The sequence below is a fragment of the Rattus norvegicus genome, chromosome 13 (assembly GCF_036323735.1).
Source record: "Rattus norvegicus strain BN/NHsdMcwi chromosome 13, GRCr8, whole genome shotgun sequence".
Classification (NCBI taxonomy): domain Eukaryota; kingdom Metazoa; phylum Chordata; class Mammalia; order Rodentia; family Muridae; genus Rattus; species Rattus norvegicus.
In genome coordinates, this window is record NC_086031.1 from 94,253,176 (window position 1) to 94,272,903 (window position 19,728).

General features: G+C 39.7%; 1 protein-coding gene across 21 annotated transcripts in view; it reads left to right on the top strand.

The window, feature by feature from the left end:
- Window positions 1–19,728, top strand: part of Cdc42bpa (CDC42 binding protein kinase alpha) — a 220,323-nt gene that overhangs the window by 37,817 nt on the left and 162,778 nt on the right. For all 21 annotated transcript variants that reach the window (XM_039090235.2, XM_039090251.2, XM_039090262.2 and 18 more), the window contains exon 2: window positions 7,473–7,564. In XM_039090235.2, coding sequence (XP_038946163.1) covers window positions 7,473–7,564 — 92 coding nt within the window. The remainder of the gene's footprint in view (window positions 1–7,472; window positions 7,565–19,728) is intronic.

Genomic DNA, 19,728 nt, shown 5'->3' on the forward strand with positions numbered 1-19,728 from the left:
CTTTGGGCTTTTCCTCCTCTCTCCTGACAGAGTCTTAATAGTGTCTTAAATAAAAGTTTTACACTTTGATGAGATCCAGTTTATCTGTTTTTTTATTTTTGCTGGCATATTTTGTTTCATGTATAAGAAATCATTGCCATAAGCGCAGGAACCTAAGCAACAGAAACCAAGACCACGTGGCATCATCGGAGCCCAGTTCTCCCACCAGAGCAAATACTGCATATCCAAACACACCAGAAAAGCAAGACTTGGATTTAAAATCCCATCTTATGATGATGATAGAAGACTTTAAGAAGGACATAAATAACTCCCTTAAAGAAATACAGGACAACACAAGTAAACAAGTAGAATCTCTTAAAGAGGAACACAAAAATTTTTTAAAGAATTACAGGAAAGCACAACCAAACAGGTGAAGGAATTGAACAAAACCATCCAAGATTTAAAAATGGAAATAGAAACAATAAAGAAAGCACAAAGGAAGACAACCCTGGAGATAGAAAACCTAGGAAAGAGATCAGGAGTCACAGTCACTTTAAGTCCAAGTGGATCAAGGACCTCCACAGAAAACCAGATGCACTCAAACTAATAAAAGAAAAAGTGGGGAAGTCCCAAATAATATAAAATACCTCGGTGTGACTTTAACCAAGCAAGTAAAAGATCTGTATGATAAGAACTTCAAACCTCTGAAGAAAGAAATTGAAGAAGACCTCAGAAGATGGAAAGATCTCCCATGCTCATGGTTTGGCAGGATTGATATAGTAAAAATGGCCATTTTACCAAAAGCGATCTACAGATTCAATGCAATTTCCATCAAAATACCAATCCAATTCTTCAAAGAGTTAGACAGAACAATTTGCAAATTCATCTGGAATAACAAAAAACCCAGGATAGCTAAAACTATCCTCAACAATAAAAGGACTTCTGGGGGAATCACTATCCCTGAACTCAAGCAGTATTACAGAGCAATAGTGATAAAAACCGCATGGTATTGTTACAGAGACAGACAGATAGACCAGTGGAATAGAATTGAAGACCCAGAAATGAACCCACACACCTATGGTCACTTGATTTTTGACAAAGGAGCCAAAACCATCCAATGGAAAAAAGATAGCCTTTTCAGCAAATGGTGCTGGTTCAACTGGAGGTCAGCATGTAGAAGAATGCAGATCGATCCATGCTTATCACCCTGTACAAAGCTTAAGTCCAAGTGGATCAAGGACCTCCACATCAAACCAGATACACTCAAACTAATAGAAGAAAAAGTGGGGAAGCATCTCGAACACATGGGCACTGGAGAAAATTTCGTGAACAAAACACCAATGACTTATACTCTAAGATCAAGAATCGACAAATGGAATCTCATAAAACTACAAAGCTTCTGTAAGGCAAAGGACACTGTGGTTAGGACAAAACAACAACCAACAGATTGGGAAAAGATCTTTACCAATCCTACATCAGATATCCAAAATATACAAAGCATTCAAGAAATTAGACCCCAGGGAGACAAATAACCCTATTAAAAAATGGGGTTCAGAGCTAAACAAACAATTCACAGCTGAGGAATGCCGAATGGTTGAGAAACACCTAAAGAAATGTTCAACATCTTTAGTCATAAGGGAAATGCAAATCAAAACAACCCTGTTATTTCACCTCACACCAATGAGAATGGCTAAGATCAAAAACTCAGGTGACAGCAAATGCTGGCGAGGATGTGGAGAAAGAGGAATACTCCTCCATTATTGGTGGGATTACACACTGGTACAACCATTCTGGAAATCAGTCTGGAGGTTCCTCAGAAAATTGGACATTGCACTACTTGAGGACCCAGCTATACCTCTCTTGAGCATATACCCAAAAGATGCTCCAACATATAACAAAGACACATGCTCCACTATGTTCATCGCAGCCTTATTTATAATAGCCAGAAGCTGGAAAGAACCCAGATGCCCTTCAACAGAGGAATGGATACAGAAAATGTGGTACATCTACACAATGGAATATTACTCAGCTATCAAAAACAATGACTATGAAATTCATAGGCAAATGGATGGAACTGGAAAATATCCTGAGTGAGGTAACCCAATCACAGAAAAACACACATGGTATGCACTCATTGATAAGTGGCTATTAGCCCAAATGCTTGAATTGCCCTAGATGCACAAAACACATGAAACTCAAGAGGGATGACCAAAATGCGAATGCTTCACTCCTTCTTTAAAAGGGGAACAAGAGGGGTTGGGGATTTAGCTCAGTGGTAGAGCGCTTGCCTGGCAAACGCAAGGCCCTGGGTTCGGTCCCCAGCTCCGAAAAAAAGAAAAAGAAAAAAAAAGGGGGGGGAGCAAGAATACCCTTGGCAGGGAATAGGGAGGCAAAGTTTAGAACAGAGGCAGAAGGAACACCCATTCAGAGCCTGCCCCACATGCGGCCCATACATATACAGCCACCCAATTAGACAAGATGGATGAAGCAAAGAAGTGCAGGCCGACAGGAACCGGAAGTAGATCTCTCTGAGAGACACAGCCAGAATACAGCAAATACTGAGGCGAATGCCAGCAGCAAACCACTGAACTGAGAATAGGACCCCAGTTGAAGGAATCAAGAAAGGACTGGAAGAGCTTGAAGGGGCTCGAGACCCCATGTGAACAACAATGCCAAGCAACCAGAGCTTCCAGGGACTAAGCCACTACCCAAAGACTATACATGGACTGACCCTGGACTCTGACCTCATAGGTAGCAATGAATAGCCTAGTAAGAGCACCAGTGGAAGGGGAAGCCCTTGGTCCTGCCAAGACTGAACCCCTAGTGAACGTGATTGTTGGGGGGAGGTCGGTAATGGGGGGAGGATGAGGAGGGGAACACCCATATAGAATGGGAGGGGGAGGGGTTAGGGGGATGTTGGCCCGGAAACCGGGAAAGGGGAATAACAATCAAAATGTAAATAAGAATACTCAAGTTAATAAAGAATTAAAAAAAAAAAGTGGGGAAGAGCCTTGATCACATGGGCACTGGGGAAAATTTCCTGAACAAAACACCAATGGCTTATGCTCTATGATCAAGAATTGACAAATGGGACCTCATAAAATTGCAAAGCTTCTGTAAGGCAAAGGACACTGTCATTAGGACAAAACGGCAACCAACAGATTGGGAAAAGATCTTTACCAATCCTACATCTGATACAGGGTTAATATCCAGTATATACAAAGAACTCAAGAAGTTAGACTCCAAAGAGCCAAATAACACTATTAAAAAATGGAGTACAGAGCTAAACAAAGAATTCTCAGCTGAGGAATATCGAATGGCTGAGAAGCACCCAAAGAAATGTTCAACATCCTTAGTCATCAGGGAAATGCAAATCAAAACAACTGTGAGATTCCACTTTACACCGGTCAGAAGGGCTAAGATTAAAAACTCAGGTGACAACAGATGCTGGCAAGGATGTGGAGAAAGAGGAACACTCCTCCATTGTTGGTGGGATTGCAAGCTGGTACAACCACTCTGGAAATCAGCCTGGAGGTTCCTCAGAAAATTGGACATAGTACTACCACTATGCCACTCCCGTGCATATGCCCAAATGATGCTCCAACATATAACAAGGACACATGCTCCACTATGTTCATCACAGCCTTATTTATAGTAGCCAGAAGCTGGAAAGAACCCAGACGCCCTTCAACAGAGGAATGGATACAGAAAATGTGGCACATCTACAGAATGGAGTACTACTCAGCTATCAAAAACAATGACTTTATGAAATTCATAGGCAAATGGGTGGAACTAGAAAATATCATCCTGAGTGAGGTAACCCAATCACAGAAAAACACACATGGTATGTACTCACTGATAAGTGGATTTTAGCCCAAAAGCTCAAATTACTCAAGATACAATCCACAGACCACATGAAGTTCAAGAAGGATGACTAAAGTGAGGATGATTCAGTCCTTTTTAAAAGGGGGAACAAAAATATTCATAGGAGGGGATATGGAGACAAAGTTTGGAGCAGAGACTGAAGGAATGGCCATTTCTCCATGACCTTGGCTGTTCTGGAAGAGTGATAAATAGAAAGCTTCATTTGGAGGCTGTGTTTTCTCTTTGCTTCTGGAGATACCTGTGTGCCAATGATTTCTTCAGTGCCTTCAGAATATCAGTTTTAAAACTAGAACTTGGTGAAGCTGTTGACTGTTTCTGGTTTCTTTGTGGAAGACCAGCATACTGATTCAGTTTATTTATTGACGAGTTTAGACTTTTAGTTTTGAAAAACAGTTACCTACTCTGTAAGAATACTTTGTCACAGTATACTTAGCAACATAGGCTATGTATGGTACTTATTGCTAAATTTAATATTAGTGGCATTGTAATTTTGTTAAATTTCTTACTGTGGTATTTTGTAAAATTTACTTTTTATAAATAGTTTTTTAATCCTTTTCAACTTTTAAAATTACTTTGTGAATGCCTGTGTGCATGTCTGTTGTGTGGGTATGTGCATGAGAGTGCTGGTACCCTCAGAAGCCAGAAAGGCATTAGGTACCCCTGGAGCTGGAGTTATAGGTAGGTGTGAGCTCAGTACTGAGAACCAAATTTGAGTCCTATGGAAGAGCAATGTGGGCTTTTAGCCAAGGAGCACCTATCCAGTGCTAGTCTCTTTATTGTGTACTTATTTTCAAATTAAGGGATGTCATTCATTTTTCTTTCTCTTTGTTTTGAATTCTGTTGGTATGGGATGGGGCACAGACAGGGTCTACTGTGATATATAGGCTTTAGTGCTCTTTTTAAAACAGATTTGAGACTTGGTATGTATGTATGTATGTATGTATGTATGTATGTATGTATGTATGTATGTATGTATTAGCACTGGCCTAGTCCACATTCCCAAAATTTTAACATAGTATTTTTCTGTGTAGTTTCTAATTACTTATTTCTTCCCTTTAATTTCAAAGCTTACTAGCCTAGCAGTTTTGCTTCTCTTTTATGATTTGCAGTTAATTGTATGATATACATATAATTTAGTTTTTATGTTTTTGATATTTTGAATTTTATTTGCAGTGGCTTTATGGCTTGATATTAAAATCTGTAGAATCAAATGTTTCAAGGTAATATTGTCCAGTTACAATATTTTGCAGTGTCTATATTTTACTCAAATATATTGTTGTTTTGGCAAATTTTGAAGTATGTTTGAAATATCAATAGATTTTAAGTAAAATGTCTTTTCAAGAAGGTGTGATTATTCTAATTTTACACATTTTGAGGTTCTGTTACCTGGTACATATGTGTTTAGAATCTTGTTATAGTTAGTTGCTCTTTTGTTTTTGCTCTAATGTCTCTATATAAATATGAAAATGACTTAAATTTTTGGAGGTAGGGAGGTTAATGCCAATTAGCCTCTTTATTTACTAATATTTGGTGTAAATTCAATTTAGAATTCACAAAATAGATTGGCTGAAATTTAGAAAGGATCAAGTAAACATTCTGTAATTGGAAGAGTGTTAGTGAGTATACAGACTTTTAACAATGGTTAGGAACAATAGTGAAAACAGACCTTTAGAGACCAGTATTAGCCATTCAGTAAGGAGTAGCCATCCTGCTCACATGGTAGGGTTTGGAAAACAAAAGAATGCCATTAGTAACCTGATTCCTAAAACACTGAATTTTGATACGATGCATAATTCAAAGAAATTACATACTAATTAGAGTTGTCATTTGTAGAATTAGAAAATATGAGACAGTAATATGACCACATGAAATGGATCAGTTATCAAGAGTGCCCTGAAAAGACGCATGTGCTGCATGTCTTACTCGACCCTGAAGCCATGGCCAAGCGTGCTGTGTGTTGAAGGTTTCATTGGCACACCCTTCATGCCTGACTTTATAAACACACTGAGTGCTGTGCTGTAGTGAACAGGGAAGGATGAAACCTCACAGGTTGGTGAGCTGGCTGTGCATTAGTGCTAGGCCAGATGCAGACAGTGCAGAGGAGAGAGGACAAGGTTGTTTACCAACACAGAGGGAAACGTTTTGAATGAAATCAAATCAGAGAAATTTCAGCTATGTATTGAAAGAACCCTTAAAGCCAAATACAGGATTATCTAAAAACAAAAGCAAAAACAAAAACAAACAATGTCTCAGGTTCTGAAGGCTGCCTTCATAGTAGTATGTCCTGTTAAGACCATGAGAAAGAGAACAAGAACCTCGGAGTCAGCTAACAATCCTTCCGTTACACATCTCTGTGCCTGTTAGTCATATTCTTGCCAACACTTAGTGGTTCTAACTTTTAAACAAGAATTTGGCACATTTACTTAGTAAATAATAGAGTCTTGTTAATTTTCCATTTTGCCACCCCTCCCTTTTGTGAACTGGCAGCATTGAAATAAATTATTTTTTTAAACCAGAATAACTAAAATTTGATTCTGGTGAGCACATAGTTGTTAAAATGATGTTTTAGGGAAGGTTAAAGGGATGGCAGTCTTGGGGGGAAATAAAAGATAGTATCTTGGGGTTGGGGATTTAGCTCAGTGGTAGAGTGGTAGCGCAAGGCCCTGGGTTCGGTCCCCAGCTCTGAAAAAAAGAAGAAGAAGAAGAAAAAAAAAAGATAGTATCTTTTTACACAGGAGTGTATTCCCTAAAAGTGTAAGATAAGCGAATGCCATTAATACATATGAGAAATAGGAATCTGACAAGTAAATAGATTTTGTGCAAGCATATAATAATATTAATATAAATGGATTATGTACATCACCGTTTTCTCAGGAAGTTCAATTTATTACTCATTTATTCAGTTCATTCATGACACCCAAAGTTGTCCTTTCACTTACACACACACACACACACACACACACACACACACACACACAGAGAGAGAGAGAGAGAGAGAGAGAGAGAGAGAGAGAGTGAATGAATATGGTGGTGTGTGTCTGTAATCCTAGTAGCACTCCTAAAACTTGTAAAAGTAGAGGCAGGATGATTACAGATTTGTCAGGGTTACACAGTGAGTTGCAGGCCAATATGGGCTATGTGCCCAAGACCCTGTCTCAAACAAACAAACAAACAAACAAACAAACAAACAAAAATGTCAAAAATTAATTTATATAAATAAGGAAACATTGCTTTTTTATAGATATTAATTCATACTCTATAGTTTCATTGGATTTTAAAGGTACTTTGATTTAGTTCTATATTATACTTTGAGTTTTTATTATTTAAGAAGTACTTATCTGCTGGGTAATGATGGTGTGCCTTTAATCCTCTCACTCAGAAGGCAAAGGCAGGTGGATCTGAGTTTGAAGCCAGCAGCAGCCTAGTCTGTAGACTGAGTTCTAGGATAGCCAGGGCTGTTATAGAGAAACCCTGTCTCGAAAAACCAAACCAACCAATCACACAAAAACCAAGAAACAAAAAAATACCCCCCCAATACTCCTCTATTGCATATCTAGTTTGTATTACATTTAGTTAAGGAAGTAACTGATATTGCTCTTCTGTTTCAGCTAAACCATTCACTTCTAAAGTGAAGCAAATGCGCTTACATAGAGAAGACTTCGAAATATTAAAGGTGATTGGTCGAGGAGCTTTTGGTGAGGTAAGAGACATTTTATATAATGTTTGTTAATCGTTTTCGAAGGCGTTTTATATAATGGTGAGAGATAATTTGCTTGCTGTTACAATTGATATGACTGACAAGAAAAGAGAATAATGTTGTGAATGAAACATTTTGCATGGAATTTTCTATGATGCTTCACTTTTTAATATGTACTAAATTTTGTTTCTGTTTTTCTTCTTGTGCCAAGGTCATACTATCTCATGCTACTTCATCTCCTAAGATTCTTGGTGCGTCTAGTAGTGTCTATTCTCCTGCTTCTGGTCTTGCCTCTCATTTACACACACACACACACACACACACACACACACACACACACACACACACACAGAGAGAGAAAGAGAGAGGGAGAGGGAGAGGGAGAGGGAGAGAGAGAGAGAGAGAGAGAGAGAGAGAGAGAGAGAGAGAGAGTGTGTGCATGCTAGAGAGAAAGAGAGAAACAGATCAGAAATTTGGTCTAGGATTCCATTGAAACTGGAGATAAGATTTAAGTAATTGAAATTTTAAGACAGGAGTCAGCTAATCCATGGACACTATATTTCTCCTTTTAGTTAAGGTTTCATAAGTTTGTAGCTTTTTTTAGTTATAGAGGATTTCACATCTTTGAGCAGGTTTACACTACATGCACGGTATTCTTGAGGTTATTTTAATTAAAATGGCGTATTTTTCACTTTCTAAATGTTGAAAATACAAATCAGTAATAGTGGAGCCTCCCCTTGAGCTGGATCCTGATTTGGGCTGTCACTGAACTTCCTTTCCTCAGGCTCTACTCCATTTTTGTCCCTGCAGTTCTTTCAGACAGGAACAATTATGGATCAAAGTTTTTGACTGTGGGCTGGCAACCCATCCCTCCACCTGATGCCCTGTCTTTCTACTGGAGGCGGGCTCTACAAGTTCCCTCTCCCCACTGTAGGGCATTTCATCTAAGGTCCCTCCCTTTGAGTCCTGAGTGTCTCTCACCTCCCAGGTCTCTGTCTGGAGGTTGCCTGTTTCCATTCATTCTGCTGCCCCTCAGGGCTTCAATCCTGTTTCCCTCCCTTCCTCCCATACCTGATCACTTTCCTTTTTACCCTCCCTGTCCCTTCTCCCCCACGTGATTGCTTTCTTCTCCCTCCCAAGTAGGATTGAGGCATACTCACTTGGGCCCTTTGGCTTGTGTTAACCTTGAGATCTGCAGACTTATAAAATGATTCCCTCTTGGTTGTGTATTATCCTTTTTATGCATCAGTAGATTTGATGTGCTTTAAAAAATATGTGTGTATTTACTTTTTTTCATTTTTATTTATTTTTTTATTTTTGGATTTTTAGAGACAGGGTTTCTCTGTGTAGCCCTGGCTGGCCTCAAACTCAGTACCCACCTGCCTCTCTGCCTCCCGAGTACTAAGATTAAGGGCAAGTGCCACCACTGCCCAGCTGTTTTTTTCACCTATTTTTGACAGAGAACTTGGCCTGTAATTTTCTTCTAATACCTTCGTCAAATTTTGGGGAGCTTGGCTTTGCTGGTCCCATAAGAGGAGTGTTCCCTAAATGTTTCCCTACTTTCTGCAAGCTTCTGAAGTGCTTACTATCTTTCCTTATATGCTTTTCTGAAGCCTTTTGAGCATAGACTCTCTGTTACTGAGATAGTATATTTAATTTTTACAATGGATTTTTAAAAATGATGTGTCTGTTTTGTTGTGTTTCTACACCTCATATGACTTTTAGAACTTAGCATTGTATCGATCACTTACTGATTCATATGACCATTGGTTAATCTCATTTTTAAATTTGTCTTGCTAGGGAGTTGTCAGTTTTCTTTGCTTTTTAATTAGTTAACTTCTAGTCTCTTCAATTTTGCTGTTGTAGATTAATTCCTGCTGTTTAATATTTTATTTTTTTGTGGTATTAACTTGTTATTTATTCTCCTCATCTACTGAAGTAGATCATTTAAATTTTTTGATTTTTAGTTTTTCTTTTAAAATGTGCATTTGGGCTGCTTTCCTGCAAGCCGTGTCTGGAGCAGTGGATTTTGAGCTGTCCTGCATCCACTGTTGTTTGCTCCACGTTCCTGTGTGAGTTACACTTTCAGTTTGTTTGTTTTGTATCTGTGAATTTCAAACTTCATCACAGTTTCTAAATGCCTTGAGGATTCTCTGGTTACCTTTCTGCCATTGAATTGTAATGTGCTCAGAGCCCAGAAAGCTTATTTGTATGATCAGAATTTATTAGTTACTCAAATTCATTAATTTACTTATTTAAAATTTCCATTTTAACTTTTTGTTTTCTGTTGAGCTGCCATTTCTGAGAAAGGGGTTGGCTTATTTGTTTATTTCTTTCTTTCTTTTTTTTGGGGGGGGGCACATTCTTCTTTTTCTTCCTGATCTATTACTTCCTAGAAATTTTTATTTTTTCAGTTTTTGCTGATAACAAATACAGAGTTATTTTGTCTTCTTAACCATGAACTCTTGTATCATTAAAGAATGTTTTTGTTATCTCTGTGACATTCTTTTGACAAAGATTAGTCTGAATTAGTGGAATTTTTTTAACTGCTAGCACTTGCATTAAATACCTTGCTGGGTTCTTTTTAGTTTTTTTTTTTTTTTGGTAACCTTATAGAATATTTGCAACTAAGTGAAATATCAGTTCCTTGTTAGCCCTCTGCTATCCTAGATTTATGTGACCTGATTTTTAGTTCTGTATTAATAGAATTACCTACTGTAACTGCAGGCTTTTTCACCTGCACCCAAGTTCCCAAAATAACAACTCTGAGACTGAATCATTTTATGAATAAACGCCTAAGCCATAAACTAGGGTTTGTTCCCCAACTAGCTATTTTTCTAGTCTATGAGAGCCACATGGCTGGCTACCTCTCCCCAGATTCACATGTGTCTCCATCAGTCAGTCTCTTCCCAAGCCTGACTCCATCCCAGAATTCCTCTCTCCCTGCTGCAACTCCCACCCCTAGGCCATGAGCGCTTCTGTTGACAGGTGATGCTTCCATATGGCTTCTCCCTGCAGCTTACTATATCTTATTGTTTCAAGCTTCTCTTCTCGTCATTATACTTACACGATATAACCTTGTTTTTCTTTTCTCCTGTTCTTTCACCTTTATTATCTATTTATTTGTATGTGTCTCTGCTCTCTCTCTGTGCTTGTGCATTTATATATGTGTGTGTGGATGTACCATGGCATGCACGTGGAGGCCAGAGGGCAACTCATGGGAGTCACCTCTCTTTCCACCATGGGGCTTCTGGAATTGAACTGGGCCAGGCTTGGCAGCAAGCATCCTTTCCCACTGAGCTGTCGCCCTGGCTCCATGTCCTAGTTTCCACTAGCTGATAGTACTTATTCCTTTATGAGTAAAGCATATGTTTTTACTTATAATATCTTTGTTGAGTGCTAAGTTTCTTACGGTTTTTCTGGCTGTTCAGAATATTGCTGTGAGAAACATTCTTATTTACATCTTTGATGAGGTATAAGCATTTATTTGTGCTTAATATAAACTTAGGAGCAGATCCTGCATTCTGAGGTAGGCATAGTTAGCTTTAGTAGACAGTGTCAGATAATTTCCTAAGTGCTGAGTCATACTCAGACTCCCCGGAACAGGAGTCTGCCACTTAAGCCACTTTTGGTTGGTGTGTAGTGGTCATTGAGACTCCATTCTACATTTCCTGTTAAGTTTTAAAGTTCAGTAACTTTTCATCTCACTTCATATCATGTGGATATTCTTTGAATAAGTAAACATTTTGGGATTTTGGTGGTAGGAGTTGAATGTTATTGGTATATTCTGACTGTAAATGATTTTGTGGACATACAGCATTTGTACATAAGAAGTGCTTTGGCTTTTCCTGCCCTGGTACATCTTATATTGAAATAAAGTTCAGTAATTAGTGTTAGTAGAGCTTGTGAGGTCACGTGTTGCGCCTCACCTTCCTCCTTCCAAAGACCAGATCTCTTTGTTCACCTCTGGGCACTCAGGCCTCCTGGACTGTGAGCTTCAGGGGATTCTTGTCACCTTACATCTGGCTGTAGGAGCACCAGGACTACAGATTGCTGCCTAGCTCAACTTTACATGGGTCCTAGGGATTTGAACTCTGATCCTCATACTTGCATGGTTAGAACTTCACCCATTTAGCCCTGTCCTCAGCTCACTCTTTCTTTTTTTTTTTAAAGGTTTATTTATTTAATGTGTATGAGTACATTGTAGCTGACTTCAGACACACCAGAAGAGGGCACCAGATTCCATTACAGATGGTTGTGAGCCACCATGTGGTTGCTGGGAATTGAACTCAGGACCTCTGGAAGAGCAGTCAGTGCTCTTAACCTCTGAGCCATCTCTCCAGCCCACTCTTTGTTTCTTAAGGTCTTATTTTTTTTTTAACATTTTAGGTTATAGGTATTATATATAGTTTGTTAAATTTATTCCCAAGTATTGATGCTTTTTGATTTAGTGGGAAATGACTATAAAAATTTTATATTATGTTTCTGATACATAGATACAATTGATTTTTATATCTGACTTGTATTTCTTGATGTCACATTTTGGTTGTTTGCAAAGGCCAGTTTCTTTTTTTACTTACAGACTGTGCATTCCATTTCTTTTTCTTGACTTATGTCCCCTGCTTAGGTCACTAATGCAGAGTTGAACATGTGTCATGAGGCACACATGCTTACCCTCCGTTGGAATTTAGGAAAAAGGCTCTTTTTTTTCTTGGATTTGGGATTAAGGAATTTTTAGGATTTAAGGGTTCAGTATTCACTGTTAAATAAGATGTTAATTGTAGGTGCTTTGGTAGATGTGGCCTGTTTGATTAAAGAATGTGTTCTAATACTAGTTTCTGAGGTTTTAAAAATTTAATCATTAATCAGTGAGAGTAGAATCCATTGTTGGTGTTTTTGTTTTGTTTTTAACATGAATATCCAAAATTCCCAGCACTGTTTGTTGAAGAGACTAAGCTTTGCTCTCTCTGCAGAACATGAAATGCCTATCGCTACACGGTTTGTCACTGGTTCCTCAATTTCAATCTATCAGGCACTTACCTTGGCTAGTTTTATGTCACTTGACACAAACTAGAGCCATCTGAAAGGAGGGACCTCGACTGAGAAAATGCCTTCATTAGGACGTTTTCTTAATTAGTGATTGATTGGAGAGGGCCCAGCCCTCTGTGAGTGATGCTATCCCTGGCTGTTGATCCTGGGTTCTATGAGAAAGCAGGCTGTGTAAGTTTTACTGCTCTGAAGGGAAAGGGATCCTGGCAGTCGGGAGCCAAGGAACACTGTACAACAAAACCCATATAAGAGATTCATAGGCAAATGTGACTCTTAATTTTTCAAACCCTATTTTTAATGAAGATTCTTAAACAGTTTAATCTCTCTTGTCGCCCACCACCCACCAGAGGTAGTGGAAAAGAAAGGACACAGGGAAGTAGAGCTTTTTAGAAAGTTCTTTGGAGCAAGTCCTATCTATGTTGTTTGGAATTCGGCAGTTCAGTTCACAGGTTAGCAACGGCATATCAATCCACTCAAAAACACTTCATGGATACACCAGCAGCCAGGTCAGTAGAGTCGGGATAGCAAACACAAATCAGCAGGTGACATGACCTAGCAGAGACAGCCAGGCCTCAGCCTGGGATCTAGTCAGGAGGAGGAACACTAGGAGAAGTTCTAGGTTATGTCTCTCTAAGGAAAGCAAAGATCAGTGAAGACTGGAGACCACAACCATTGCACAGCTACCTGTACCAGCAAGCCAAGCTCTCCGTCACCCCATGGAGTCCTATTTATACCCTCCAAATATCACGTGCCCTCCACGTGCCTTGCCTCAGCACAGGTCTTGCCTTAGCATGTGCATCCAATCAGCTGGAGTCCTTGTAAGTGGCAAGAAACTGCAATACATCACCAGAAGTAATTTGATGCATTTTTTTTCTATTGAAAGACCCCCAGACTTGGGGAGACTCTCGCTCCAGTCACGGGTTGAGGTACCCCCAGGAAACACGAGAAGCCGGTCTTGATGTAATCAACAAGAGGCAGTTTTATTTACGAGATCTCAGGCTGACACGTATCTCACACAGGAGATTGAGTCAAGCCCCGAGCCTCTCTAGGCAGGAGCTTATATAGGGAAAACCAGGGGTTTCGTGTGAACACACATAATTGGCTAATACAAAGGGTGCACAGTTACTTTTGGCACGGAGTTACATCAACAAAGCATACGTGTAATCTAGCATCTCAGCAATGTGGGCAGGGCAACTCATCTCACTGCAGCAGGGGGATGACCCATCCTCAGGGAGTGAAGGAAGGGGAGGGGGTGGCTCCAGATGGCCAGTGTCCTTGGGAGTTGATAGTCGGGCCAGTGAGCCCTATCTCAAATTCTCTCAGGCATGTCTGGACTTTGTTCATGACTAACTTTTAGAAATTTTAACCCTTCACTATATAGTCCTGACAAATGCAACTCAACTACGAAATGTAAGGTAGACCGATATGTGCATGTTGTTAGCAAAGATTCCTTCATCACTGTCCTTTCATGTGTTTCTTTAGCAGAACATCTCCCTCCTGTGTTTGCTTAATGAAACACTTATATGAGTCTGCTTAGCCTTTCACACCTGTGTCCACTTTAACACACCGTTCCTTCATGTGTTTGCCCCAGCAGTACACCATCCAACCAACTTTCCAAAGAACCCTTAAGTTTCCACTTCAGGGAAGGCACAGGAGAGTGGCAGCCTCTGCTTAGGTGAGAAGCAGCAGGGAACTGAGCAGAAGGCAGGCTTTATATAGAGTTTCTTGATTTCTAGGGTGGGGATTGGTGGGATTTCAAGCCAAACCTGGGGAGTGGTAGATTTTTAGGCTCATGGATTGGTGGGTTTGGTAGATTTTCAAACCCAGAAGTGGGCTCAAACTTTTTCCAGTACAGCCTGAACAAGCCACCAGGAGCAAGCCAGTAAGCAGCCCCCTCCATGGCCTCTGCATCTGCTCCTGCCTCCCAGGTTTCTGCCCTGTGAGTTCTTGCCTTGGCTTCTTTGAGTGATAAGTGGAAGTGTAAGCCAGCTACGTTCTTTGTCCCCAGCTTGCTTTCTGGCCATGGTGTTCTGTCACAGCCACAGAAATCCTAACTCAAGCAGCTGTAGCTTGACCTAAAGCAAGGCACTGTGGTGCTGCAGCACTGCGTTTGTTGGAGAGCGTCTGTCCACGTCTGACGTGGGGGTGCTCACACTATCATTTCATTACAAAACAGAACTTTTCAACTTTAATGAAATTCTAATTACTGTTTACTTTCATGGATTGTGTTTTTGGTGTTGGTGTATAATTGATTTTTTCAACTATTAAAGCAATTCCTTGTATAGAGTCTGTTAGATTAGGATCATCTTTCAAGATGTTTTTCTCTTCAGTTAATCAGTATTTTGTTAGCTAGTTTTACCTCTATATTCATTTTTGTTTTTATCATTTTCAGGCATTCCTATTAGGGTTGTGGTAAGTTTAAGTAAAGAGTTGAAGAAGCGTTTTTGTTTTCCAGTGCTTTCTCTTTTTTAATGTTTGATGGAGTTTAATAATGCAGCTATCTGAACTTGGGTTTTTAAATGAACCCTTAATGGTTTTAGAGTTAGCTAGTTGTAGGATGATGTCACAGGTGAGGCAGGTATAGGATAGAAGGAGGCCTGTCATTGGAGGAGAAGGAAGGATGGGCGGGAGAGAAGTTTGAAGGAAGAGGAGGAGACTAGGAGAGAGAGGAAGAGACAGGGCGGAGGAGAGGGGCTGAGAAACCGTAGCAGGACAAGATGGCAGGTGATGTTAAGATTCTGCTCTGTTGTTCTTAATGTTCTCAGAGATGGATGGTACCGGGCATTGTATGTTTAAGTGGGCAATTATATCTTACCAATTGGGTCAAAGATTGTTGTGTTGTGTGTTCTTTTATGTGAGGGTTTGAGTGTAGGAAAGTGTGCGACTGGGCTGTGTTTCCACCAAGATACCTAGCAGATATCTGGGCACGGCGGTGCAGACCTAGCGGAATAAATGACATCCATACTTTTTTTATTTTTATATTTTTACAACAACAGCTAGTCAGCGTTTTCCGTTTCAGTTGTTAGCCTCAGTATGGCTTATTTTTCATGGATTATGTCTGCCAACATTTAAATTACCAGGTTGTCATGAGGTTGTTTATAATATTCTTTATTAATTTTGCTTTTTGTACTGTCTGAGGCAAGGTTCATAGTGCATGCTTAATTTTTCTTGAGTATTATTAGAGGTTTTTTTTTTTTTTTCTTTTTTTTCAGAGCTGGGGACCGAACCCAGGGCCTTACGCTTGCTAGGCAAGCGCTCTACCACTGAGCTAAATCCCCAACCCCATTATTAGAGGTTTTTAAATGTAATTAAATATCAAAGCTACCTTTATCCGTGTGAGTTGTCTCTCTGTGTGTATACACACACTCATGCATGTGTATGTTGTGTGTGCATTGCATGCCAGTGTGCATATATGCAGAGGCCAGAGCAGGAGCTGGGTTCCTTCTGTTGTTCTTTATTTATTGCCTTGAGATGCTCTATGGTCTCTCACAGAGCCGGAAGCTCGCCTTTGTGCTAAGTTTGCTGGCCAACTGGCACATGGATAGATGCACCTGCGTTTGCCCTACCTCGATGAGCGTTCATGCAGGTATAGCTGGGCTTTGACTTTTTCTAACCTGAGTGCTGGGGATTCAAACTCTGCTCCTCATGCCTGCATAGCAAGTTTGCTGACCCATGGAGCCATCTCTTGAGCTCCTGTCTAAAGCTTGGTCTTTTTAACTGAGCATCCGTTTTCACCTCTGTGATTCTTTTCTTTGGATTCAGTTTACTCACTTTTTTTCTACCTTTTCAAGGTAGAAACCTATATCTTTGCTTCTTTGTCATCCCAACTTAAACTCAGAAGCATAGATTTTGCTTTTAATGGTGATTAGGTTCATTCCAAAGTTTGTTTTTTGTTATCATTGATTTCAAAATTTTATTTAAATGTCTGTTTCAGAAGTGTTTTGATACAGTGAGATAAATACTTTTGACTTTTCTCCAATTTCAAAATTTATTTATGGTCAGAATGTGAACTGTTTCTAATGAACACTGCAAATGCCCTTAAAAAAAAATGTATGATAGCATTTACTTCTTCCTGTCTGTTACTAATGTCAGTGAGATTGAGATGGTCAGTACTATTATTAAGATCTTCCATAATTTGCTGACTGTTGTTTGGTTCTGTCAGTGACTAAGGGGTTGTCTATTTCTACCCCAGAGTTGTATATATTTCTCAATTTCGAAAGCTGTTCTTGTAGGAACACACTCATTCAGCACTCGGTAGCTGTGTCTCTCTGATGCTCGGCATTATGGCCTGTGTCAGGTGATGTTTCCTAGCTTGTACTCTGACTCCTCCTGTTAGCCGGCTTCCCTATGACTTGACTGCTTTCTCCTACAGTTGTATTTAAAGTGAATCTTTTGTGGGTGTATCTAGTTAGGTCTTGTATGTTTAATCCATTCTAATAATATCTGTACTTTTATTGGACTGTTTAGATTTTGAGTGTGAAAGTTAGAAAGGTAGAATTAGAATTAATTAATTGCACAGCTTACAGATGTGGTATTTTTCATACACTTCCTCCTATTATGCTGGTCATTGAAATGAGGTCTTGTACATGTTAGGCACCTCCAACTGAGCAGCAGTATCATCCCAAGTGTGATATTTTTATATGACCTAAGGTAGTAATGGAACTTACTACAAATAAAGAGATAGTTCACTAGTAAGTGTATATGTAGACACAATCAACATATATAGGCAACTACAGAAGATAGTAGAAGAGAAACAAGTATAATAAAAGTTAAGACTATTATTAGACAGTTGTATATATGTGTGTGTGTATATATGTATGTATATATGCTAATTATTTGAAAGGGTAGTTGCAAAGGTTGACTAGAAAGGCAAGCATTTCTAGAGCTGGGTATGGTAGCACATATTTGCCGTCTCAACTATTCAGGAGGCTGAGTCTGGCAAATTGCTTCTGCCTAGGAATTTTCCCTGAGTCTGGACAGTATAGCAGCAGCCTGCTCACCTTCAGAAGTGAACAAACACATAGGCCCACTCTGAGAAGAATCATTAGAAACTCATAGTAAGAGCAGTGATACGGCTACTATATCTGAAGCCTCAAGGATTAGCCTATGAAGAAGAAGTTCAGGACAGACTTGCATGCACATATTTTATTCTTTACTAAAGACAGCTTTAGCCAGTGTGGATGGAAAAATTCAATAGATGATTTAGAATACAGGAGAGCTATTTGGAAAAGTCCTTTTGTGCAGCAAATTAAAATTCATACCATATGCTAGGGCAGAATAAAAATAGATGAAAGATAACCCAGATATGGGTTAACCCATATCAATATGCAACTGCTTGAATAAATTGTGGTTAAGCACAGACCTTGCTGTGACACTCATAGCCAAACATTAGGTGGAGCTCAAGAAATTCTGTGGAAGAAGAGGAGGAAGAATTGTAGGAAACAGAGGGTCAAGGATACCACAAGAAATTGACCCACAGAATCAACTAACCAGGGCTCATATGGGTTTACAGAGTCTGAACTGACAATCAGGGAGCCTATATGGCTCTGACCTAGGCCTGCATGTTAGAGCTGTGTAGCTTGTTCTTCTTGTGGGAACAGGAGCGGTCTCTGACTCTTTTGCCTACTTTTGGGATTGTTTTCCTCCTCCTAGGTTGCTTCATTGAGCTCTACTATGAAGGGATGTATCTAGTCTTACAGTACCATGATATCCTATGTTTGGTTGGTATCCTGGGAGGCCTGCACTTTTTTGAAGAGAAATGGAGGAGTAGATCTGGGGGAGAGGGGTGACGGGGTGAGGGACTGGGAAGAGAGGAAGGATGGGAAATGGTGGTAGGCATGTAATATATGAGAGAAAAATTAAAAAAAACAGAACCAAAAAACCTTGCAGTAAGTAGAGAACGCTCTGGGATGCATCATGAAGTGGATACTATAACTCGTAGGAAATGTCATTGTTATTGCTACTTGTATTTTCATCAAGTAACATGGGAGGGTTAGGAGGGGTGTGTGTGTGAGCAGGACTGATAGTGACACTTATACATGGGATTTAACTTCTGTCTTGATTTTCCTTTTTTATTAAGTTGTTTTATTACTTTACACTTTAGTGGTTGTCCCATTGGTTCCCCTCCCACAGTTCCTCATCCCATTCCTCCTCCTCCTTGTCTCCACCAGGCTCCCTTCCCTGGGGCCTCAAGGCTCTGGAGGATTGATTAAGTGCATCTTCTTCCATTGTGGCCAGACCAGGCAGACCTCTGTTATATATATGTGTATATACTTAAGATTTTATATTCAAAAGTTCTAAATTAATTTTTAATTTTTTAATTTTATTGAAAATAGATTTTTTCATATAATATATTCTGATTACAATTCCCTTCCCCCAACTTTTCCAAGATCCTTTCCCTCTCCCCTTCTATCCAAATTCACACCTTTCTGATTCCAGTCAGAAAGCAAACAGACATCTAAAGAACATGATAAAGTAAAGTAAGTCAAACAAAACCAAACCAACTAGAAGAGAACAAATCAGACAGAAGGAAAACAGCCAGAGAACAAGCATGAGAACCAGACACAGGACACACAGGTTCATACACACAGGAACCCCCCCCCCCCCAAAAAAAAAAATCAAAACTAGAAACCATAAACATAGATGCAAAGGAATTGTAAAGTTAAAAAAAAGCCCTGACAAACATTATGAGTTACGGAGCCTCCAAAGGTGTTAGTGTTGGGCGTCTACTGTTGGGCTTGGGGCTTGCATTTAAGGTCGGTTTGCATCCCCAGTGAGACTGTGGTGGGGAGAACTAGTATTTCAGTTGCTAGTGTCTATCAAATGGAGATGACCTCTAGATTCCCTAGCCTGGATTGGAGCTGTGTCTACTTCTCCTCTTAGCACTCTTCTTAGTGGCTCACTTCTGGTGCAGCCTGTGCAGGCCCTGTGTATACTGCCATAGTCTTTGTGAGTTCAAGGTCTCACTCTGCATATTGTTCAGCTGTGGGTCTCTGTATTTGTTTCATCTACTGCCAGAAGAAGCTTCTCTGATGACAGCTGAGCAAGGCACTGAGCTATGAGTATCAGAATGTCATTAGGAATTGTATTATTGCTATTTTCCTTTAGCAGAACAATAG